Here is a 26,287-nt window from a genome sequence, read left to right on the forward strand (position 1 = left end):
GGGCTAAAACTGTAGGCCAGAGTCCAGACTGTTTATGGCCCTGCCCCTCTTGAAGACCGGGGCCCACTAAGAACCGCTAATTCCCCCCTTTTTGTTTTTACTTCCTTTGGCAGACCAAACTGCCAGGAGGCATGGCCTCCCTCAGCCGCAGACCCAGAGGGATGGCCACGCCGGCTTACACTGCCGTAGCTGGGATCCCACTGGGGAGCTAGGTGGTCGCAGCCCAGCTCGGAGCCCAGGCAGCAGCCAGACTCGGGGAGCCAGAACCCAAAGGGCAGGCACAGCCCAGCTAGGAGCACGGCTCTAGCTGGAGCCCCCCACCTGCATCGGGGTGACAGCCTGGCTTTCTTGTCAATTTCACAGCTCCATGCTATGACAACAATGACAGCCAACAGCCGATATAAGTGTAACAGCATCTACACGGACACTGCATCACCCTAACTATTCCTGATAAGTGGCTAACATGGCTCTCAGCATCACAGTCTGGCACTCCTGCATTAGCTTGTTGTTAGGAAGTAAAAGATCCTGCATGCTGATGCTCGAGCTTTAAAAGCAAAGAGAAACTACACAAAGGTGTTTTTCCAGCATCTGACGATGTCCTTTATTACAGATCCTCCCTTACACAGAATAATTTTAAACCAAAATACAGTAAAAAGCTGTGTTATCCGGCCTTGTACCAACCAGAAAGCTCTATAAACCGGCATTTCCAATCTTCATAGAAGATCTGGCCGCGCGTGGCTCCCCGGAAGCAGCAACATGTTCCTGCTGTTCCTAGGCGGAGGAACGGCCACGAAGGGTTTGGGGTACCAGAGGTGGCTCAAGGTGCTGGATCCAAGGGGCGCTCACTTCAGGCGGCTCCCTGCAAGCAGTTACCTGTCCCTGCTGTTCCTAGGCAAATGCGCAGCTAGGCAGTTCTGTGCGTTGCCTCTGCCCCTGCAGCTCCCCTTGGCTGCGGTCCCCGGCCAGTGGAAGCTGCGGAGCCGGCGCTTGGGGCAGGGGCACTTCTGCCTAGGAACAGCAGGGACAGGTTGCTGCTTGCAGGGAACTACCCAAGTAGAGTGGCCCCTGGATCTGGCACCCCAAGCCCCCTCCTGTAGCCAAACTCCCTCCCAGAGCCCACGCCCCAACCCAATACCCAAATTCCCTCCCTCTTAGTTAAATGGAATTTTTCCACTTACCGGCACCCTTCATTCCCCCAACATGCTGGATAAAAAAGCTTTTACTGTAGAAGTTTAAACTCTGCTTTACAATAAAGTTACATGTTTGCTTTGTGCAGTCACATTCACAGCAGTTCATTTTGCTCCAGATGCTCTAGAGAGAAATCTTAACAAAGGAGGAGAAACATTTCACTGAGGACAGTTCTGCCTGGGGCAAGCACAGGTATTGGAATGGTCTAAAAGAACTAGCGAATACATGGCATTCAAATCATGGTCTTCCCCAGAGAGCCCATTAATTGTCACAGACACACTCTTTTTAATGACTGGAGCGAAGAGGAAAAGGTGCCCTGTATCTCTTTAAAAATCGTAACAGTATAGTACAAATAAATACAATAAAAGAACAGGACTTGTCTCCAGCACACAAGTTTCATTCCTGTCAACACACTGCTCCTCAAGGCCACTTGTGAGTTTGTCCCAAAAATATTTCAAATAAGATTAGGTACAGTTATCATGTGACTGAGCAATGTGGTACCCAAGGCCTATCCAGATAAACTGGAAATACCACAGACACCTCAGATAAGCGAGCAGACTCTCCCCTTTGAATTGTACATGTTAAAAGCTACACCTGGCTCCTAATCAGACACACACAGCTCTGTTCATCTCTCTCTAGTGTATAACAATAATTTCATTTTGATCAGTACTGCAGGGGGTGGAGGGAGAGAAGGAAGGGTTCTAGACCAGAGGAGAGTTTTTAGGCATGAACATTCCCATCAAATACTTTACAAAGTACATCATTTAGTTAGGTTAACAAACCCAAGAGATCAAGAGAAAAACTGGATACACATTATATAGAATCCCTCCACACCCTGAAGATATCATTAATGGTCTTGTACAAAAACATTCATTGGTTTGGAAATTTCAGCAGAGGCTTTGCAAACAACTGCAGTGTGCGTACATCTCTTGTGATAGCCACACTTAATTTTTTTTTTTAAATAGAGGCAAAACACTACGTAAGGGGTTGCTTGAGGTCAAACAAACCAGTCCCTCCTCGGACAACTTTTCCCACCACCAGGCATGCAGAAGGAGATCTCAGCTCATCATGGGCACCTAAATCAAAGAGTTCAACAAAAATCAGATTAGGGCCATTCCCAAAGGTCTTTTACAGGTTACAAAAATGCTAATGATTCAAGTATTTATTTTGTTGACAAAGAAGTCAGACCTGCCATCTCAGACAGATGCTGCCATCTGCTGTTTGGATTGAATTCACCTCTTTGGAAAATGTGGACCTGATTTTTTTCTCACAGTAGTTCTACACTAGAGTACCTCCTCTGACTTCAATAGGGTCATGGGCTGTGGGTGAACCACAGGCTCAGGGAGGCTAGCCCCTGGCCTGGCCCACCCCTTCCGCCCGAGGCCCTGCCCCTCCACCTCCCTTCCCCCAACCCCAGGTTGCCCAAGCACCTTCAGGCCCAAAGCACCTGGGGGAGTGGCATGCAGCCACCCCACCCACCTCTTCCCCACAGTCCTGAAGAGCTGCATGGCATGGCCCCAACCGGCTAGTAGCAGCAGGAAGGGGCCTCGCTGGGCTGTTTGGGGAGGCACAGCCTTCCCCAGCCAATTATACGCGCCACTCATGAAAAGGATTATTCTATACTGGTGTAAAAGAGAACCAGGTCCTGTTTTCTTAACCAATTTAAGATAGTCCTTTTTATCAACAGACATGAAAATAGAATGCATGCAGAGTTCTAAAGGAGAACACAGCACTTCAGGCCACCTGATAAAACATTTCGTTGATGTGTGTGTTTATTTAAGGAAGTACACCGGATCCTTGCTAGAACGCGCGTCTACATAGTGTGAATTCGCATATAACGTGGTCGCAGCCATGGATCCCAAATTGAATTACTTTAATTGTAATTCATTTTAACATGGTCCCCATGCATGGATCCCAAATCCCGCATTCTAGCGAGGGTCCGATGTATATAGCAAACAAAAATAAAGAACACCCCTTTTTATTACTAGCTTCTTCCTATGAAGACTAGTTTTAGATCCTTTTTGGCTAGATTTGAAGAGAACTAAAATCACTTTCACTGTAGACACATTCTATGAATTCCTTTAATTCTGTGGCTATTTACGGTAGTAATTAATAGTGTTAGATACATTGAAATGTCCCATATACACAAGATTGGATTATTTTTGGCCAGCAACATCCTTGGTGGCATACCTACACTCTAGATGCCCTGCCCACATATGCGCCCCCAGGCTCTCAGCCATACATGGCAAAGTGGGCCCAACCATCCCTCATTTTCTTCTCCAGAAAATCCAGGTGGAGCAGGACTCCACAGAAGAGAAGAAAGGAGACCATGCATCTTGAAGAGCCACAGTTACTGTAAAGCACGTAACAATTTTTTCTCTGAGTGACTGTCCACATGGATTCCACTTCCGGTGATCACAAAGGAGAGACCTCAGTCAGGAGGTGGGTGCTTGGAGGCCTATTTAAACAAGGATTACAGTACAGCTCTTCCAAAGCAGGCATCAGATCTTGGAGCCTGAACTAGGGAATAGTGCTGTGTAAAAGTGTAGATGGATCCCCATGCACCCGCTCTGCACATTTCTGAAATAGTCAGATTTCCTAGAGAAGCCACAGAGGTTGCTTGAGCCCTGGTGAAATGAGCTTCTACCCAGCACAGATGGATCTAATCTAGCTATACCTCATAACAGGATTTAGTACAGTTAGAAATCCCTTGGATAGATATAACCTGACCTGCAATACTGTCTGCAAATGCTACAGCCTGGGGGAGCATCTCCCGGGTCTCATCCTGCCCAGGAAGTATACAAGAGCCCTGACCACATCAAGGTTACGCAGTTAGACTTCCCTGGGGGCTTGAGGAAGAAAGTCAGGAGGTGAATCAACTGATTTAAATGAAAATCGGAAACCTAGGGGGAGGTCCCATCTTTATGGAACATGGAGTAAAGTGGACAGCCACAAGGGCTGGAATTTCCCGTTCTTGGAGCGGATATTGCAGCTGCTAGAAAGGTGGTTTTCATAAGTAGGTGGTATAAAGAGGAGGTTAGAACCCCCTATGGAACAGAACACCTGGCATTTCTTGTTCCAGGTGGTCTATTCTTGGACATCCCCACCTGCGAAGAACGCTTCTTCAGGATCAAGTTTTGACAGCCCATTTGCGGATGTCTGAAAATAGGCATCTGCTAGGCTATTCTGTGAACCTGCTACGTGCAGACCCACTATTGTGAATTGACAACAAATATACTAGTCCTAGATACTAACTGCTTCTTGGGAGAGAGGCGATGACCATGCTCCTCCATCTATAGACATTCAACATTGCTATTGTGTTGTCTATTATTACTTGGATCATGGATCTGCATAGCAGCCATAGAAGTGCTGTGCATGCTAGATGTATGGCTCTAAGCTCCAGGCCATTTATGGCAGCGATGAGTTTCCTAGAGGCATCAGAGGCCTGGAGATAGAAAGGGGTCCAGATTAACTTCCCAGCTGAGCGTGGAGGAATCTGTCACAAATGTCTTGATGGATAGAGGTGACAAGAAAAGGACATCTTGGGGGACAGGATGATGCCAGTCCGTGTGGAGTTTGTTGGGTAGATATAGACACCATTCCATGAAACACACGTGAAGGCTTACATGCTGTGTGACTTCAGTGCACTAGGCCATGTGTCCAAGAAATCTGAGGCATGCTCTTACAGACATCCCTGGGTGAGGGCTACCAGAACATGGACCCTATTTTGTGGTAGATAAACTCTTGATGGTCTCAAATCTAACTCAGCTCCTGTAAGCATACTATCCTTTCATCAGCAACACTTTGGACTTCTCAGTTGATGGTGAGTCCCAGATTGGTCCAGGGTGATCAGGGTCCGAGCCTTCCAGAATAAAAAAAGGTGAGGTGAGGAGGGTAATGGTTTGATCAAGTCTCGATGGTGTCAAAGTTGCTGTTGTGAGCTAGATGTGGAATGTTCAGCAGAGGAGGAGAGGCAGAAGGCCTCCTGCGCTGGAAACTACTTCTCCCCTGGTGGCTCTTCCATTTTCTGCAGGTATTTCTCCTCACCGTCATGTTCTCGCTGGTGCAGGTGGTGGGGCTGTACCGACTGACTGAGTGGACCTACCATGTTTTGCAGTGGAAGGAAATAGAGGAAGGTATTCCAAGGCCAAGACTGTATATTGTAGGGGTAAGGAGCTGCAGGTCTTGTGAGGTGGGGTGGTTGAACGTCCCCCACACAATCCATAGTGTCTGTATTTGTAAGGGTGATTCCTGGATTCCCCAGCAGGCCAGGAAGGCTCATAAGTGAGACTGAGGTGAATGGAGACATCTCTATTATATTCAGAAGAATAGTTCTCCTCTAAAGGAGAAACTACCCTATCTTGTATCCTTTGGTGATCTTGAACCCCAAGCCCACAACATAAGCTGGAGCACTCATCTATACCACTGTAGTGTTAATGATCAGTATTGAAGCAGAAGGACCTCTAATGGCAGAAGAAGAGGGCAAGGATGATTCTGGTTGCACAATCCTCACAAGATGTCTTGAGAAACATCTGCACTGTAGAGATAGGTACTGGAGTCACGGGCACCAGAGTACTCAGCACCAAGTGTGTCAATATTGGTATTGAGAGAGTTTGGTCCTGGGAGAAGCGTGGATGACAGATTCAGGCATTACAATGGGTTTAGCATCGGAGGACCCAATTTGGGCTGTGACTGGCTTTTGGCTGAGTGGCATGAAGCAACACAATAACCTGGTGTGGTTTTTGCCTCATTGGTATCCGAGAGGGTGACCTATGCCTGTGCTCATTCTTCCTTCCTACCCCTTTCTGAAGGTTAGGTGGAAGAGGTTTTGGCTCTATCTGGTCAAAGGATTTGATCTCTTCAATGAAAAGTGAGCCCAGGAGCTTGGAGTACAGCCACAGCACACAGGAGCACTAGCTGAGAAGGCCTGGTTCAGGCTTAGTGCGCCCTTCTGTCTCAAGTTTTGAAGAGGCTCTTATTGAGTGAGGGAAAGGGCAACAGACTCAGAATCTAACAACAGCGTGCTCCTCTCAGAGGCAAAAATGGCACAAGAAAGCCTGTCACTGAGCAGAACAGCTATGTCACAAGAGGGGCAGCTTTAAAGCCCTGGGACGTTGTCTCAGACATAGTAGCTAGATCCTGTGGGGGTGAGGGGGTGTCCCTTAATCTATTAGGAAAAAAGTGGTTTTTTAAATGCCAACAGGAGTATAACAACAAGAGAAACCACCATTACTAGCCTAAGAAAGATCACAAAAGTTCACAGATGTCAGAGGCAGCAAGAAGGAACCGAGGGACAGCTGGACCCTTGGATAGGGGCCCAAAAGGAGACTTAGGGCACTGCAGGACAAAAGAATCTGATTTTGCATGCTTGGGGCACATATACACCAGAAATGAAATCCACGTAGACAAATGTTCAAAGAACAACTATTTGCTTTGTTAACATCACATGGGGAAATAGAACAGTTATGACTGTCTTATGTAATAAGCTAACAAAGAGGCTTTATTTCTGACTGACATCAGAGGCAGCTATTCGCTTGCACAGCTGTAGCAGAGACGGGAACATCAAGCACCACCCACTATGCTATGTACTTTCAGTACTCCTCACTGCAAGGACAAAAGGTTACATGTATTTAATCCCACAGAAATGACAGAAGACCATCCAGTTGACTGCATCTAATTTGTTGTAAATTCAATTGACACCACCATAATCCAGTCCATGACTTCAATTTCCATCTGAATGCTGCCAACAACTTCCAGATCTACCGCTCCACTCCTAAACACCCTACAGCACTTTCCACTGACCCCTTATGCCCTTTTGTTACTTCCATTATTTCATGTGTTTATTTGTGATGTTACCTGTTTAAATAAGATTGATGTTCACTTGGCAGGGATCATATGTTATTTCTAAATCCACCTAGGATGCTAAATATATAAATACAGGAAGAAACAATGTGGCATACCCCTTCTTTATTCAATTTAATCCTGTATTTACACTTTTGCCTTTGCAGATTGCCATGTGCACAGTGCAGTTTAATATTAATCATCTTTCTAAACTTTAAAAAATGATCTTCTGTCTCTTACCAGTATATTCAGTGTTAAGGAGTGATCCTACACCCTTAACTTGTGTCTGTCCACAGACAAAAGGAGGTGAAGGTAATGGTGGAACAGATTTTGTTGGGGAGCTTTTCCCATTTATATAGGTAGCAAGGAAGAAAGCATTAAAGAGTCTGAAAAAGAAGCTGATTGATAGGTGGTGAAAGCTGGGGATGTTGACAAAATGAAGGTCTGGCTAATATGTGACAAGTTAGAGCAGCTAGGTAGAACGGGGATAACCTATTAAAGGAATACAGACAAGCGGCTTATGTTTGAAACAGTGAACAAGGAGAAGCCACTGGTGAAAAGAGGGGAACAAATGCTTTCAGAGCAACAAACTAGGAAGATGATTTTGGCAGAATGTTGAATTGATTTGAATGGAAAAAGTTATAGCAGGCCAGACAGAGGATACAATATAGCCATGAGAGAAGGACTTGGAAGAGAGTTTTAACGGTGTAGACAGAGAAGAAAGGCCAGATCTTCAAGGTATTATAGACAAGCATTATCTGGTTCTTGAAAGAACGTTAGACTCCACAAACCACCCCATGGGAGAGGCTTCTTATTTCAGCTGTCATCACTATATTAAAAAGAGCATCCCAATTTATCTCAAACTTTTTGACATGCAAGGAGCTCTCTGTAGAGAGTTTTAAAATGTAGTTAAATATCTCAATAGAGTGGAGAGTTATAAAGGGAAACCAAGCAGATGTGAAATGCAGCAGCAGTCTTATAATTCCAACTAAAACTATTTACCCATCATTGTTGCTTCCTTCAAAAATTTGTAGCTGGTTTCAAACGTCATCTGTTGCAGAGGGGAGGAGTTGGACTGCATTCCAAAACGATTCAGCGGTTTGTAAACACCTTCAAAACACATGTAATCTGCCACAAGAGAAAGGTGCCGAGGATCTACCACAATACCTGACAATGCAGGAAAAGGGAACATGAGAACATTCAAGAACTAACCAGCACTAAGTTAAATCCCTATAGTCTAATCAATGGAGCTGTGGGAGGGGAAGGGGAGAAAATCTCTTTATTTCCTTCACCACGACACAAGTTAAGTTACTAATGATGCAGTGGTGCTTCTCCTTTCAGTAACTGGCATCAACCATTCGCTGCAACACTATCAGACCTCCTCTTTATTGCATGAAATAATGGATTTGCAGAGGGCCTATAATGATAATTGTGCCTTAGCTACCCGAATGTATCATCATGTATGATAACAGTATGCTGGTCTTTTGGGGCAGTACATTTTTTTTTTTTAAAAAAAAGATAGCAATAACACACACATCATCTTTGTTCAGCCAAAGTTGGATAAGTCATTTCTGGTCCAGCCGCTACAGTACAGACCTCTGCCCCCTGCCTCCCCACATGGTTACCCCTAAATCCTGTGCAGCGGATCATCAGAGCTTTGTTATTGGGGAATTACTACACATGTGCAGGAGGTCGGAGGCTTTACCCCAGCAGGTGTACACCACATAATTACGATGGAGCTTCGGACATTTATACAGTGTGATGGTGAAGTCTGTTAACAGCCTCTACCAACATATATCCCAGGGCTCTTAAATAGCACAAAAAGCTAGGCATTAATAAAAATGGGGATATTAGTGAACAGCTACTACAGAGGCAATTGCGGACCAGCAGTCGTCCAAAACAGCCTTCCCTCTTTTCACGGGCTGTAATTCATAGTAAGACATGGGCCAGTTAGTGCTGAAAGACAAATCTATGCAGGCACTTCAGTTGGCATTAGCCATTTCACCTTAACAGTTTCAATGGACAATGCCATCATAATATTTTACATTAAAATCAATGGAGGATATTGATGAGATATATATATATATATATAAAAAGAGAAAATATAGCGTCAATATCCTCCAGTGATTTTACTGAGGAATAAATGGAAACCAATCAGTTAAACAAGAGAATTATCTCAGAGAAGATGCTCACATATCATGAGGACGAATTCAATATGAGAAATTAGATACATCAATTATAGATTCAAAGAAGAGACTGAAAATACACAAGTGAAGGAGTAGCTAATGCGAAGAGGTCACTTTCCAAACCTATTTCCAGAGGTGAAGTTTTCCCATCTTAATGAAAATCAGATGAATCACAAGACTAACTCAGCTGATCTAACAACAATATCTTACCGTACACAGCAAACACATCTTTAATTTCCCTTTCAATCACCCTCAGGGCAGCCTCGATTCCATAGGTCTTAGCCATTGCATGAATGTCATTGGAATAAAGCCGACTTAGGTCCAAAAGCTGGAGGCAAGGAAGATAGGTGAAAGTTATTACAGCAGTTACTGTACCTCCCCCAGATAAACTGGGATAATTTTTCTCCAATTCTCCACTTGCTCAAATTACCTCAAGGAGGGCCAGTATAGTCAATTACAAAGTGATCAGATGCAGGCACAGCATTAGCCATGGAGAAAACGTACATATAGTTTTATACCCAGGTCAACATCATCATCATTTACATCATCAGATGTAAGGGATGGAAATTCAGCAAAGAAAAAAACATAATTTCAGATGAAATTCCCAACAATGAGATCTATTAGACTATGGAAATGTCTCTTACATAGTGGAGAGCACGATGCTTGGGGCATTTGAAACTCTCAGACAAAGCACTGGAGCTTACACTGCATGCAACAATCCTGAACTTGTAAGGAGATGGGGTAGGCAGCATAACAGATCTATTCATCTCCAACTACTGTGATTCACTTAGATGGGAGAGCTTCCTCAAGTAACACTTTCAGAGACAGCTGCAAGGAGAGTGGAGCCTCTCTGGTCATTATCTTGGCAATAAGATACTCTGTGGCTCTGCACAAAAGTCCATCCGAAGAGATCAAAAAGTGACTTAAGGGTTCGCTTGAGGGAGACATGGCACATACATTTTGAACCTGCTGGGAGGAGATTTCCAGAGGGTCAAAAAGCAATTAGGTGCCCAGCACCCACTGAAAGTCAATGGAGGAGGTAGGTGCCCGCCTCCCAGGTTTTTCCCTAGAACATTACACAACAATTACAGACATCTCAGGGGTTATAAACACATTACATACATCAGCATATCTGAACAGCTCTGGGAGGTTTATTCCCTCGGTGTTTAAAACAAATTCTTTCTCTCCTTTCTTATTGGTGCTTTCATTTAAGAAGCACCGCGTGATCCCTCTTGTCTCATGGACAATTGTGTTCTGCATGAGGGACGTTAGGATGGAGGAGAGGTCAAAGTATGCCTTCATCAGAGGAAGCTTCAGTGAAACCTAGAAGAAGAAGAACAATGCAGCGTTGGGCTGAGTCAGAGGGCAGGGAGGTATAGGCTCAAACACTGGGTTATTTCTTTTTAGGGGAAAAAGATTTACAAAAACACATTTATCCTAGTACTCATTTATTTACAAATGGATAGATCACAGAATCACAGAATATCAGGGTTGGAAGGGACCGCAGGAGATCATCTAGTCCAACCCCCTGCTCAAAGCAGGACCAATCCCATTTTTTGCCCCAGATCCTGATAGGTTTTCCAACAGATGGGTATTAACAGGAAACAATACACTCCAGGCCTATTCACTCTCACACAGCAGCCAAGGCCTTACTGACATGATCTCTAAACAATTTCGCTCTTGTTTCAGCCACACAGAGGATCCCTTTACCTGCTGCTCAGTCCAATTAAGCCCAATCTTCTTACAGCCGCAAAGCTGCATGCTCGCTTCACATACCCCAATTAACATGCGTCTCCTTTGCTGGCCATGCACTTGGAAGATTATGCAGGTTTCCCTGCTCTGAACACACACACAAAGCCTATTGTTGCCTTGCTTTTACACCTTTACAGCACACCCAAATAGTCTCCCATGGTAATGTCAACCATCATCCCTCATATGGAAAGACCTAGGTGTGTATTAAATAAAAAGCCTGAGGCAGAATGAAAACTTGTTAATTGCCACTAGACAAAACACTTCCAGTTCCTGTAATTTAAAATCTACAGCCAGGAAATACCTGCTTACATGCATGAGCTGGATAGACCTAGCCGCAAGTTAATAACAGTAGTGCTGAGAAAGAGCAGCAGCATTCTACTAGAGAGATTTATTTATTCTTTGAATTATAGTAACTGTGCACTGTAGCTTTGAAGACATCAATACACGCACGCGCGCACGCACACACACAGATGCAGAAGTTTTCCAGTCACCACCATCTTACCTCACACCAGAGCTCACTTTCTGTATCGTATGCATAGTTGACTATAGATGGATGACTGCTCAGCACAGCACTAACTCTTAGCTGTGTTGAATGCTCTAGTTTGGCTCCTTTTTCTTTTTTAGTCTGAAAATTAGATTCATTCTGAACCCCTTCTTCAGCATCCTCAGCCCTTTTATCATCATTCAACATGCCTTCGTCCTCTTCTGGATTTTCATCACCATTTTCCTCACTGTTCTCTTCCTCGCTCTCATAATCAACCTGCACAGAGATTATATGCTTAAAATCCAATCTAGACCCCATATATGTGGAGAGCACTGCAGGAAGCAGTTTTGTTCACACAAACCCCTCACTGTGGAAGTGATCTTCCTGATAGACAGGTTGACATGAAGTTCACTTTTAACCCTTCAAAAGGCAGGTTTTGCCTATAAAGACAGTGGTACGTATTCATTTTAGTCTCAATTTCTTTGCAATAGTGACATGATTTCTCAGCATGATAAGTTTTACTAAGCCTTATTAACTTCAGACTGCATCTCATATACACACACACATATATAAATGTACACCACCATCGTGCAAAATATGGCTGTTTCCTCAAGGATTCTGGGAAGAGAGCAATGCTTCTATGAGTGACTCTAAAGGAACTCCACATATTTCAACTGGTTCACCCTTATGCTGAAATGATAGCTATCTGTCTTAAATAATAACTATACAATATAAACACACAAAGAGGGGTTTGTAGAATTCTGTAGAAGGGTTATAAATTGAAGTAATGGGATGAAATTAAGTAAATTTAGATTGAATTACAGCAAGGACAACTTGACTACCAGATGCATCAATCCTGCATCAGCAGGGGATGGACTAGAAAATCCACCAAGTCTTTGTCATCTCTAATTTCTATTTTTTGGTCTATCAGACTAAGGAATACTGGACAGATGGTGTCCAGATTGACAAGGTGGTTTATACCTAATCTCTGATGCTAGGTGAGGTTCCAGGCCAACGATTTCACAGAATAGGCCAAATCCCCAGGGATGCTAAGTACTTTCTACTCCCACCAAAGCACAGAGCTGATCAAAAAACAGGAAAAAGTTTTCACAATTTCTTTCCCATTTTTGTTTGACATTTTGCTTTGATGGAAATTCTCTGAACCAGCTCTAATGAAGTCAATGGCAGTTGCGGTCTTCAGCACCTCCCTAGAATTGGTCCCAAAGTCATTACCTCTTCTTCCTGCTTCTCTCTTCGTTTTGTATCTGTAGCATCAGCATCCCCTTCATCTGCTTCACCATCAATGAGCCTCCCTGCTTCCTCCTCATCAGCTTCATGATCATCCTGTGCCTGGAGAACAGTTACAAGTGAGAAGCACAAGCAGATTCTGTATTTTGATTCTGGTCCCAACGTTGGACAAGAAAAAGCCTGACCACTTGGAAGCTTCCCCTGAAATAAAAGCACTCTGCTAAACCTATGGAATGCAACATTATCCTATCCTTCCACCTGAGACTGTTTTCAATGTAAGTGGACGAATATTCAGTTCATCAAGTCACACTCAGAATCCTCTTATACAGGAGCAACAATGTCCAGTTGGTGATACTTTCAGGCATTAAACAAGAGACAAGTCTGTCGAGGATACATCCACTATCACCCTGTTTAGCGAACACCCAAAGCCTTCAGATGAAACAGAGCTGGCCAGCAGGCTTTGAAAAATGCTGCTCCCTTAGGTCCTCAACCCAAGAGCGAAGTGAGGGCAGCAATCACTGGGGCTAAAGTCAACTGGGCACTTTCATCCAGTAAATCCTAAGGGACATGGGAGTTTAGTAGACCTTAGTTTGCCAAACTATAGTAAGCTATTCATTTCCATGCCACTCTCTGGGAATGTTATTCTGAGCAGCGTGTGTCACCAAATTGGCTTTTCAGATCCTTGTCAATAAGACTGGTTTTTATAAAAATACAGAGGTGGTATATACATAAAGGGCACCGTTAGAGAATTATTAGTGCTTCAAAAATGGAGACAGTATTTGTATAGTCATATAAAGCACTATACGTGACAAGCATTAGCATTCTATGGATAATAGCATTTTAATGATGTGCTGAGCTCACAAAGAAAAATGTGAAGGGATTTTCTAAGAAACTAATTTTCCCCCCACCTGGTTTTCTTGGGATTCTCCACCACTGCCATCTAGATCCCTCTGAGTTGCTTTACGAGTATTGACCACGTTGAAAGACGCCAGCTTTGCACTCTTCCTTTTAATTGTTTCCAGCAAGATTTTAAAGAATCTAAAAGAAAATGCAGTGCAAAATCTCCAAGCTCAGAAGTACCATAATCATCTTCCAGGCATTGCAAGATGCATATGTGCTATTCAGGAAGCTAGTCAATTCAGAAGCAGAGGACAAACTCGTTGATGCATTTAAAAGGACTTTTAAGGTGAGACAAATTATTTTGCTTTTCCTCCCCCACCTTTTTTTTCTTTCCAAGAATGATGATGTGTGTCTTTCAGTTACACATGAAATTACCTATCCAAAGCTTAAACAAACAATTAGCTCACCCATCAAGATCAGTGGGCTATCAAACCGAAAGAGGGGTAGGAGAGCAGTTTTCAGTGCTGCTGGTTTATCATCACATTTTTTTTTTAGCAGTGAGAGCAGTCAAGACTTTTTTTTTTTTTCCAAAGATCTCAGTCTGAGCTAACACTGCCTGAGGGAAGAACAAAGAATGCTGGAATGGTGAAGCCTCCTTTGTCACACAAAACCCAAACAGTTTTCAAAACAACTGCAGCATGGTTCCTCTTGGGTTTTCTTTTACTGTATATGTAAAGTTTGGATTAAGATCTGATGGAAGGGATCAGTCTCCCCAGATAAACCATCTGCTCTCAGCCACACCACATTTGGTAATAAACACTGAAAATCAGCCTCTCCTGAAATGTTATTGATGTAAGAAAGTTCCTATTTGGTCAGAGAGTCGTGGAATCCTTTATAATTCAACAATCCTGCCTGCAATAGATACTACACAAGCGGAAGAGGGGGTTGATTATACAGATTATTCTTTAGGCGTGACAGTAGAGAACAGTTGAAAATTCGCTACCCACCCATACAGACTAGCTATGTAATGCATGTGCAGATCTCTACCGTTTATTATTTTGAAACCTTTGCCATTCTTAATTTAAATCCCTTTGTTAACCGAGCAAACAGCTGTATAGACAGTACTGCACAGATCCCTTCATAAGTGTCCAAAATTGGAAGCCTCAAGCAGCCCTGGCGAGATCCTGCAGCCTAGAATGAATTTAGGACTATGCAGACGGAATGAGTGAAGAGTGAACAGCGGAAGGATTTGAAAGTGAACTGACCGTGTTTCCATGAAGTATAAGATGTCCCTCGGCTTCAGACACTTCTCCTCCCGATAGTATTCATATGGCAGGAAATAAAATTTGATTTGGTAGAGACGGTGTTTGCTTAGCTTCCCTTCTATGCACAGAGACTCCTCAACTTCAACTTTTTGCAAGACCTGAAACAGCAGCGAGTAAAATTCTGCCTCCTCCAAGCAAGGCATTTCATCCACTCCCCAGAACTTCATCCCTTTTTAAAGGAGACGAGTTGCATGTAGCAAGCTGTCAAATGCTCCCTGCATGCTGGTTTTGGGGACATGGGGAAGGAGACTACACCCTGTACTCCTGGGGGCATTCTGCACCAAAAAATTAAAAATTCTGTGCCAAAAAATCTGCATATTTTATTTGTCAAATAAATGTGGAGGCTCCAGCATGGCACTGGGGAGCACAGGCCACTGGCTGCACAGAGGGGGGAGATCACTCTACAGCTCCCCCACCCAAGGACACGGACTCTGTGGTGAGGCTGCACCCAACCCTGACACAGTGCAAGGACCGGGCCTGCCCCAGAAACACCCCAGGGCCCTGCCCCTCCATGCCAGGTGCACCAGGTGTGAGCAGGCAGGCTCAGCAACACAGGATCCAAGTGTGAAGGAGCTTAGTGTGGGGGGATCCCTGAGTGGGTTGAAAGGGTTCTATGTAGGGCAATCTGGGTGCGGGTGGCTCGGATCTGGATGCAGGGGGGTTCTGGGTGCCACAGTAATGGGACTTTGCAGGGGGTCCTTTGCGGGGGGGGAGAAGAGGTTGTGGGGGGGGATTCAGTGGAGGGTCCAGGTGCAGATGGTTGGGGCTCAACAGGGTGGGCATCTGCGTACGGGTGGGTTGTTGGGATGGTCCAGGTGCAGAGGGAGTGGGGCTAGGGGGGCAGAGGAGGGGGGGTTTCTGGATATGAGGGGGTCTGAATGCACAGGGGTTGCGTGGATGAGGGAGAAGCTCCCCATACAGTGATCTCTTCCTCCGCAGCTGAGGAGTGATGGATGCAGAAAGCAGGGGAGAGGTGGATTGTTTGCAGAGCTTCCTGCAGTTTGGGGAGAAATCTGGGGGTGAGTCTGACCCAGCCCCAGATGCTGTACAGGGGAAGAGGAGGTCCCATTCTCCCCAGCCCAGCCAGGACTAGCAGCTGAGACCGGTGCAGGGCAGGAGCCACCAGTCTTCTCCAGTCCTGCCCCCTACCCCACAGCAATTTACCTCTCTGCCGGCTGCCTTAGGCACCCGAAACATAATGCTGGGGAGAGTCGCATGACCTCTCTTGTGGCTTCCCTTTGCTTCCCCGTCAAAGTCATTTTTCTGCGGGGAAGCAAAGAAATCTGCAGGGACATGAATTCTGTGCATGTGCAGTGGCGCAGAATTCCCCCAGGAGTAAGCCTGATTTGGCACTTTCAGCTCAAACTTAACTCGGCAGATTTGTATACACATTGCCTTTTCTCTGACAGAACTGCTTCACCTCCTTTCCCTGTTCCCTCCAAGAAGCCAGAAGAGCTCACACACACCTCAGTGGGTCAGACTCAAGCTAGTGACTCACATTCACTTGCTCATTGAATGTGTCAGGTCCTCAAGCACATAGCAGCAGCTTGTGTTTGCTCCTGCTGTTTTCCAGTTTTAGGAAGGGACAAGATGCCACAGCAGGAGCAGGAAAAGGTAGGGTATTAGAGGAGTGTGGGAAGCAGTCAAAAAGGGGAAATACAGAATAGATTGGACTCTGAGCTCTCCATTTTCCCAAGTGCTTTCCTCCTCCCCAGCACAGCACCCCCAGGTAGCTTAGGGAAAAACCTAGAAAAATAGTTGGTTCCTCTAGTGCAGTGGTGGGCAACCTGCGGCCTATCAGGGTAATCTGCTGGCAGGCTACGAGACAGTTTGTTTATATTGATCGTCTGCAGGCACGGCCACCCGCAGCTCCCAGTGGCTGCGGTTCACCGTTCCTGGCCTATGGGAGCTGGGAGTGGCCATGCCTGCAGACGGTCAATGTAAACAAACTGTCTTGTGGCCCACCCGTGGATTACCTCAACAGGCTGTGTGCAGGCCACAGGTTTCCCACCATTGCTCTAGTGCAAGTCTCTTTAGGATTACCGCATTTCCTAAAGGCTAAAGACAATGAAAATCTCCAATTCGAGAGCTTAACAAAATGAGCGGGTGGCAAGACCAAGACAGGCTGCCTCAGAGATAATGCGTGGACCTTCCCCTCAACATACTGTTATGCACCATTACCCTTTCTTTATTGTCCTTTGGTCAGTTTCTAACCTGTGACAGTGCTCTTATTCAAGTGAATTTGAATTCAAGTACTTCTTACTTTATATAGTCATACTTATCAAAGCCTCTTTCCAACGGATCTAATTATTCAATGAATTCCGTAGGCAAGAATAGTCATAAAAGGACCTCCAAATCCCAAAATCAATTTCTAGGCCTTCCTCCCTCTCACCCTATTCAAACTTGCACCCTCTGGAAAAATCTGGGACAAGCAATGGTTTATTAAGTTGCTGACTGATAGTGTACCCACTTTTGGCTGCAAGGAGTCACAAAACATACACAAAAACATAAAGGAGAGGCTCACCTCGGCTAAGCACACTCTTGTAAACTGTTTCTTAAGCCTTTTCACCTTCTTGTGAGCTTTCTTGGTACTAAACACAGGAACGCTCATCATTGGAGTTTTAATGTTAGCACTAGCTACCATGAGGATCTCCCGCAACCTTTAATAGAAAATACTCTCATAAATTAAGCTATAAGGGCATAATACAATCAAATAAGAATATAGTTCATTTAATGAGGTAGCATGCAATACGCTCTGCAACCTCCCTCAAATCAGTGTGCATCTAAAAGCTATGGCCAGTGCAACACTTGTTCCATTTCAATTTGGTATTCATTTCCCCCATCAAATATATACTAAATAAACAGAATATAGCTCTCAATTGGAATATCATCTGGATTCTAAGAAGCCTGAAATGATGTGAAATAAAATGACGTACTGACTAAAAATACAAAACAAAAAGGATATTCAACCGCACTTCGTCTTAGACTAGATGGCTATTAATAGGTCTGTTCCATCTCCAATTTCTGTGATTTATCTTTATTTGTTTTTCTTTCAATCTACAACATTTTTAAACACCCTTGTTTTCCATACACAGTCACCAGTGATCAGTAACCTCGACGGATTGTTCTGCTCTCAGTTCACACCCACAGTTTCCAGGAAGTATTAATGTGTACTATCTACAAGCTTCAAGAGGGATAACAGACCCAGAGGGAATAAAAATTTCTTACCTTGGAATACCCAATGTGACATTCATTTCACCTCTGCCAGCAAAATGAAAGGTGTTCAGAGTCATCTGCGTGGAAGGCTCCCCAATGCTTTGAGCCGCAAGGAGACCCACAGCCTCTCCTGGGTCACACAGGGACCTTTGCCACTTCAAATGCAACAAGCTGTTTAATCTGAAGACAGACAAGAGATGATCGCACACTGAGGCTTAACTCAACACTGTATAAAGTAGAAACCAGGTGCAGACTGCAGCATTACTCTGGTTATCAGGAGTGTTTTCTGTTTTACACCCAGGGTTGCTTTTGGAAAAGTCAGTGATAGGGATAGGTCTGCAAACACTTAGTCCTCCACAAACAGCACGCCAATTCATCTAACTGTAAGGGTATGTCTACGTGCAGCGGGGAAGTGTGATTTCCAGACTCACGCTAGCTCAGCTCAAGCTAATGTACTAAAAACAGTAGCGTGGGCACTGCAGCACTGGCAGCGGCTTGGGCTAGCTACCCAAGCTCAGACCCAGGGTTCAGGCTTGAACTCTGGCAGCTAGCCTGAGCCACTGTCACAATGTCCCGGTTGCTATTTTTAGCACACTATCTCGAGCTGAGCTAGCATGAGTCTGTCTAGCCCCACTGGGGATCACCCCTCCCCCAGGCAGTGTAGGCATAATCTAAACCTGAGAGGCACAGTCTACTGATCTGAGCATAGAACTAGGAGCCTTCAAACGAATCATAACCTCTTTGTCTTGGTTTCCCCATTTCTAAAATGTGAATACATTTACTACTACTTGCTATTCCTATCTATCTCACTGAGGTATAGTGAGAATTAGTGCGAGTTTTTATATAGTATTACTATAATACTTTACCATTGCATAAATAGAGCAGGAAATGTATAGTGCAACTGACAGAGAGTGCCTTCCAGCAACCCTTATTCACACTAGTAGTCCACTTGAGATCAAGGATGAGTTGTACAAGTAATGGTTGATGTCAAAACACATATTTGTTAATTTAGTGCTTGTGAAAGTTGTTGGATTGTCAGCCCTCTATCCACAGAGCAGATACCCTCTCTCCAGAATAGGCTTGAGGTGCATCTCTAAGGATAATAATATAACACCTAGCTCTTGTATAGTGCTTTTTATCCGATCTCAAAATGCTTTACAAAAAGGAGGTCAGTACCATTATCCACATTTTACACAGAGACAAGTATCCGTGTCTATGGGAAATTCAGTCCTTGGGAGTTCTGTTGAGCATGACCATAAAGGTACCAATTGTGGCCATGGTTTTGTGCTGGACACATTTGTCTTCTAGGAACCAGACTGAGACCCACTAACCCATTTCACAAAGGTCAAGACAGAACCACCAGATAGTAAAGACTTTATCACTACCATCCTGGATCCAAATCAGTGTTCCTTGTGCGGGGGGGAGGAGGAGAGAAAGGGGAGAGAGGAAAGAGGCATTGTCAATATATTAAGGTTATTACCTATCACAAGAAAGCTCTGATTTTACATAGTTGCTATTGTTCTGAGCATTCCATTCATTGATGTAATTCTCTACTTCACTTTCAAATGCTTCTGAAACAGATGCAAAATAAATATCTGGACGCCAGACGGCCAGGCTGGGGTCTGGACACTTAGAGGTCCTCTTTAGATATTTTCTCCGGCTCTTCTCATCCAGTTCATACCACATCTTCAGTAACTGAAAACAGAGGATTGCAAAATGAGCCACAGTTTACCCATGCAGCATTACATCAAGCCACAGAGAAGGGAAAAAGATCACCAGTGTGATAGTGAGATAATATCAGATGTCACATGAGATGTTTATATTCATGATCACAGCTTTGATCCAAAAACACATAACCAACTTAAAGTAGATATACCTGCAATACACAATGGTCATTTCATCCACCACTGAAATGCAGCCACTTCGGAGAGTCAATTGCCCCAATATAGTTTAACAGTATGCAATAACACTATGCACCTGTTTAGGATAAAGTGAAGAATACCTTTTCCAATTATAATTGAAGATGTTTCATAGACAGAAAGGAATGAAATATCTAGGGCACTGAAGTTAACACACCTACTTTAATCAATAGTGACATACACTCTTGAATGATCTCTGTCAGTTGCAAGTGTCATCTGAAAAATGGCACTTTTAGCAGAAAAAGGACTCCTATTATATGGGGCACTGTTCCAATACCACCTCAGAGAAAAGGGTGACACCGCCTGAAATACAAACACCACTTTCCTCAGATCATCAGCTGATGTAAACCTAGCAAATCAGTGGAGCTATTCCTGTTTACACCAGCCAAGGCTCTAGCCCAATAGGTATTAAATGGAGATTTTCCATTTAGCTTGAACCTTATCAGTGCTGACAGGACAAAAAGACGAGATTATATTGTCTCAGGCCATATTTCTGTTCTTCAGTTTAAGGGGGGGGGGGGGGCGGAAATCAACCTTTCATCTTTTGCATTGAATAAAACACAAGCCAACACTAAACAAAAGCATCTGATATATACAATGGGTCAAATTCATTTCTCATGTAACTCCCTTCTCTTCCAGGGCTCAGCTCAGGGATGAATGGGGCCCATGGTAAAAAGAAGTTTCACATTCCATGTAGCTGCATTGCCCTGAAAATTAGTGGAAATGTAATTACATCACAAAATGTGCAAATCAGATCAATGAAAATTTATAATCATTTCAGCTGAGTTACCAGCATTAGAAGCTTCAATTTTTACAGTGAGGATAATTAACCATAGAAACAATTTACCAAGTGCTGAGGTGGATTCTTGATCACTGGTAATTTTTAAATTAAGATTTAATGCTTTTCTAGGAGATGTGTTCTAGTTCAAACAGGAATTATTCTGGGGAAATTCTCTGGCCCGTGTTATACAGCAGGTTAGGCCACATGATCACAGTGGTCTCTTCCGGCTTTAGAATTTATGAAGCTTTAGGAGAATAAAGTACAACTGAGCTTCTGTGCAAAAAAGAAACCACATACAATTAATGGGGAAAATTCAGACTTGTTATAGGAAAAGGAACCCCACTGAAGTCAGTGGAGTTGCACCTGTTTACACCATTTGCCTGCACATTTGCTTTATTAATTAGAGGCTACAGAAGACAGGTTAGTGCTCTGAAGTATAAGATTTGGAACAGTTATACTGCTTGAAATACCAGGCAGAGCTGACTCAGCCTTTCATCCTTCCCAGTTAAATGGACTTTCATCTAGTTTGCTGTGCATCAGTCTGTCAGAGGAGACCTACTCATTGTGGATGTTCAAGATCAGAGGGCCTGCCCCAGAGTTCTTAGCCTCTGCCCACCATTAAGCATTTACCAGGATGGCACATTCCATCTCAAAAGATGGGTCCATTTTAGTAGCTCAGATAGCACTGTGGGATAAAAAGACACAATATACAAGTAAAGTGGCACTGGAGCTGTTTTCCGCCCCCCACTCCAGAATCCTGTACTCAAGCTTTTAAAATCAGTTCATTTGCTCTTTGCATTACCTGTTGGGTTGCAGGGTCTCTGCCATTTATGATCTCTCCTCCTAGGGTCTGTTCCCTCACTCTCGCCATTTTTTTCTGAGAATACAGCAGAAAAGCGCCTTCTCTTGGCAAAGAAGCTTGATGCTTGGTTTGCCACTTTTTGATAGCTCTGAAGTGTTGATTTGCTTGCCGAGGATCTAACTTGGATAAAACTTCATCTATGTGTTTAGACTTCTGTATCACCTAGAAAAAGAGACCCAAAGCATGTGTCTTCTAGTTCTCCTTATGATATAATAAATGTAGGGTGAAAAACTAACTGAAAATACAAAGGCAGAGTTGAAATGGACATATACTGGTCCTCAAAATCTTCAGTTCTCATAACATGTTCTATTATTTTCCAGCAAAGCTGACTTTTAAAACTATTTTTGCTTCATGTGACTATTACCACTCCATAATAATTAAGGCTGACGTGACAGTATAGAAGGGAAAATATTGGCCATGGTGAAGCTGCATAATCTAGGTTGGATTCATATCAATTGCCAAGGTTCGAATAGAGGGGAGAGTACAGGTATGATCATGCCTGAGGCTCCACTGAGAATCAAGCTCAACTCAGTTATTCCTTATTCTGATAAGACACTTTTATAGTCTGAAAGAGTTGGGGAAATAAAATACTATATTAAATAAGAGAGGCACACTCAGACAATGCCATGAAAGCAATTATGCCATTGTATTCAAAACAGATCTACAAGATGCTAAGTGTGTGCACGCCTTTCCCCTCACCATGTGAGTTTAAGATCAGTGTGTTCTACCTCATAGTTATCTGCAATGAAAGGAAACTGCCTGGGTTGCAGGAACTGGGTCCTGGGGATATCTAGTCCGTCTTCACCATACAGGAACTGCACGACGCTGCCATCGCTGTCCCTCACACTCAGGTCATACTGAACTACCAGCCCTTCCAAGTGCTTTATGATACACCTGCAAGAAAACAAGTGTTGTCAGAGGCTATGGAACAACTAGGTTATGACAGATTTTTAAACTGGACTATTACTCTAGTGAGTATTTTTCAAAGAAGTTTTAGGGATGATCAGGAATCCTGGAGGCTGAAATCTTGTGTAACCACAGCGCAGTTATGGCACCCCCCCCACCCCGTCCCTCCCATTTTCCTTGAACATGAATTGAAGGGACCACCTCAGTGAGCAAGAGGGTAGTTCACTTTATGCCCCTTTTGACCTTTGGCCTCTCTGCTAGTGGTGAGTTGAGAGATATGGGGGTTGGACTAGATGACCTTCTGGGGTCCCTTCCAACCCTGATATTCTATGATTCTATGATATGGACACGCATTCAACAGGAGTGGGATTGAGACCAACACATTCGAGATAGGCCACTGAACATGTAAGAGGGTATTTTGCATCATGTCACTTACTGCTGAAAATTCACTACACTGGAAATGGGGGGCCTATTCTGAAGGCCTTAGGAGTTTTGTCTGAGTATGGACTACTAAAACTATTTGGCCAAGAAAACTGACACTGCATGCTAATCTATTTATTTTCATTCCCAGGACTTGCTTTTCCTGGTACAGATAAGAAGCCAGTATCAATACAAGTCAGAGAAGGTAGAGATGAAAAAGACCCATTGGATCTAAGCCCTCAGAAAGGGAATGTTTCTTTTTCTTAGCCCAAAAGCCTACATGGTGAAATCATGCTTTAGGGACCCACCATCCAGCTTCTGGTACAATTGGACTAAATGATGCACATCTATTGCCTAAGTTAAAATATTTCATGAAAAAATACTTTTAAGATGTCGAAAGTTTCCAAGGAGCAACTCCTACCTTTGAAGGTATCCAGATCGGCTGGTTTTGACAGCTGTATCCACCAGACCTTCCCTGCCAGCCATGCAGTGAAAGAAGAATTCCTAAGATACAAGCACAATCTTCATGAGAAAATATAAAACAGCTTCATGTTGCCAGGGAGTATGTTAAGGTAGAGTATGAACTACTGTTCCCAAGAGCAGCACTTAAAAATAGGGTTGGATAAGGCCTACTTGTCTAGATATTTACAAGGACATGTTCCACTTTAGTATCTGAATGTAAATAAGTTATGGTACAAGTAAGGCATGAAAGAGGGAAATAGAAACAGGAGCCTCAGCAGAATACTTACAGCAGGTTTGATGCCTGTGAGAAATCTGCCAGTCACAAATCCCCCTGATCTAGGGGAAAAATCATAAGGCTGGAAACAAGGCAACGATTTACCAGATGCCATCAGAGGGGGCCTTCTACCTTCCAACTCAATCTGACCCAGCAAGCACGAAATCTACATTGGAAAGATGCATGCAGAACAGAAACAGAATGACATGCAAAACCTCTAATGGTAAAAAGCTCATTTTTCTATTTTACTCTCTTGGTTCACATAAGTGTAACACCTTTTCCCTCCTGAAGAAATGTATTTATATATAAAGGAAATAAGCACTGTTAAGAGATAGAGAAGTCCAGTTAGGTCATCTTGTCCAGCCTTTTCCTTATAAAGATTTCCTTTGCTCAGTTTCATCACATTACTACTTATGTCCCCTAAGATCATTCTGAACAATTCACAGAATCACAGAATCATCTAAATGTAGGGCTAGAAAGGACCTTGAGAAGTCATCAAGTCCATGACCCTGTGCTGAGGCAGGACCAAGTAAACCTAGATCATCCCTGAGAAAGCGTTTGTCCAAATTGTTCTTAAAGACCTCTAGTGACAGGGATTCTACAACCTCCCTTGGAAGCTGATTCCAGAGCTTAAATAGCCTTACGGTTAGAAAGTTTATATTACCATCTAACCTAAATCTCCCAGATTAAGCCCATTACTTCTTGTCCTACTTTCAGGAGACACGGAGAACAAGTGATCAGTTTTCTTTATCAGGGCTTTGGAGCAGAGCCACTCCGGAGCAGTGGAGCTGCAGGTTTTTGCCTGGAGCTGGAGCAGAGCCGGAGCACAGCTCCAAAGCCCTGTATATAACAGCCTTTCACATATATGAAGACTTATCAAATCCTCCCTCACTATTTTTCCCCCCAAGACCTATTTTTTCCTAAACTTTCCTCATAGAAGGTTTAGAAACCCTGACCTACCATTTTTGTTACTCTCTTCTGGACACACTCCCATTTGTCCACATTTTCCTAAAGTGTGCTGCCCAGAATTGGACAAGGTACTCCAGCCAAGGCCTCACCAGTGCCAAGCACAGCAAGACAAATACCTCCTGTGTCTTACATGACACTCCTGTTTATACACCCCAGAGTATTAGCCTTTTTCACAACTGCAACACGTTGCTGACTCGTATTCAATTTGTGATCCATTGTAATCTTTAGATCCTTTTCAGCAATACAACACTTAGCCCGTTATTCCTCATTTCACAGCGTGTATTTGAGTTTTCCTTCCTAAATCGAGTATTTTGCATTTATCTTTATTGAATTTCAGACCAAATTCTCCAATTTGTCAAGGTCATTTTGAATTATAATCCTGTCATCCAAAACTGTTGATGTCAATCTGCAAATTTTATGAACTTACTCTCCATTCCATTATCCAAGTCATTTAATGAAAATATTGAATAGTACTGGACCCAGGAATGGCCCAGTAGGACCCCACTAGATACACCCTTTCGGTGTGACAGCAAACTACTAACTACTCCGAGTAGTTTTTCGACCAGTATCTAGACATCATTTCCCACATTTACTTATGGGAATGTCATGTGGGACTGTGTCAAAAGCCCTACTAAAATCAAGATATACCATGTCTACTGTTTCCCCATCTACTAGGCCAGTACACCTGTTCAAGAAGGAAATTAAGTTGATTTGGCATCATTTGTTCCTTATAATTCTATTATCCAGGTGCTTATAAACTGATTGTTCAATAAATTTGTTCTAGTATCTTTCCAGGTATCAAAGTTAGGCAGACTGGTCTATAATTCCCGGGGTACTCTTTGTTCCCCTTTTTAAAGATAGGTACTACATTTGCCCTTCTCCAGACCTATGGGACCTCACTCATCCTCCATGAGATCTTGAAGATAATTGCAAACAGTTCCAAATTTGCTTCAGCTGGTTCCTTAAGTACTCTAGGATGAATTTCATCAGGCTTGAATACATCTAACTTATCACTCTTTTGGCTTGTGTACCATCCCCCTAGTTATTAATATTAATTGTGTTGAGCATGTGGTCACAAATTAATATTTTTAGTAAAGACTACAGCAAAGTAGGCATTCCTCTCTTCTGCTCAGTGTCTATCTTTAAATACATGTAGAAATTTTATTCTATTCGATATAGGTTTTTATACTGTTCTCATAATAGTATCTGAGCGCCTTTCAGTAGTGCATTAAGCAACATGACTGTCATTTGTCACTGTGGTTCATTCTCTTTGCCATCCTCCTCCCAGATGGAGAATGGTTGGAGTGGAAAGTTACTATGGCCCTTAGTTCCTGTGGAAGTTCATTCCCCTGAGAAAGCTCCGTCTCCTACATAGACAAGCTTTACGTTGATGGTACAAAGTTCCATTGTGAAATACAACAAAACAATTACAAGTTAGAACTGGGGTTTGTTTTGGTATTCTTCATTATGTCATCACCTACTAAGGAGTTATTGTTTTTGCTACGAATCTTGCTGTTCTAAGAACTGATGCAAAAGTGAAACGTGGTCAAACTGAAAATACTTGTCCCTCACCGTCCTATGTGCCAATGAGGTCTCTGACTCATTTATAATATA

General features: G+C 43.4%; 1 protein-coding gene across 4 annotated transcripts in view; it reads right to left on the reverse strand.

The window, feature by feature from the left end:
- Positions 1–574: 574 nt before the first annotated feature.
- The window catches only part of POLR1A (RNA polymerase I subunit A), a 56,241-nt gene continuing 30,528 nt past the window's right edge, over positions 575–26,287 (reverse strand). For 2 of the 4 annotated variants that reach the window (XM_073342850.2, XM_073342851.2), the window contains exons 20-34: positions 23,718–23,870; positions 23,390–23,472; positions 22,371–22,536; positions 21,583–21,804; positions 19,561–19,775; positions 18,093–18,260; positions 17,389–17,524; positions 14,805–14,962; positions 13,608–13,737; positions 12,685–12,801; positions 11,470–11,727; positions 10,338–10,538; positions 9,426–9,543; positions 8,032–8,196; positions 575–2,264 (exon numbers count right to left, since the gene is read on the reverse strand). In XM_073342850.2, the coding sequence (XP_073198951.1) occupies positions 2,164–2,264; positions 8,032–8,196; positions 9,426–9,543; positions 10,338–10,538; positions 11,470–11,727; positions 12,685–12,801; positions 13,608–13,737; positions 14,805–14,962; positions 17,389–17,524; positions 18,093–18,260; positions 19,561–19,775; positions 21,583–21,804; positions 22,371–22,536; positions 23,390–23,472; positions 23,718–23,870 (2,391 nt within the window). In that variant the 3' untranslated portion in view covers positions 575–2,163. Of the gene's footprint in view, positions 2,265–8,031; positions 8,197–9,425; positions 9,544–10,337; positions 10,539–11,469; positions 11,728–12,684; positions 12,802–13,607; positions 13,738–14,804; positions 14,963–17,388; positions 17,525–18,092; positions 18,261–19,560; positions 19,776–21,582; positions 21,805–22,370; positions 22,537–23,389; positions 23,473–23,717; positions 23,871–26,287 lie in introns of those variants that run through there. The other 2 variants (XM_073342852.2, XM_073342853.1) reach the window with 2 other exon arrangements.

The sequence above is a fragment of the Lepidochelys kempii genome, chromosome 4 (genome assembly GCF_965140285.1).
Source record: "Lepidochelys kempii isolate rLepKem1 chromosome 4, rLepKem1.hap1, whole genome shotgun sequence".
NCBI lineage: Eukaryota > Metazoa > Chordata > Testudines > Cheloniidae > Lepidochelys > Lepidochelys kempii.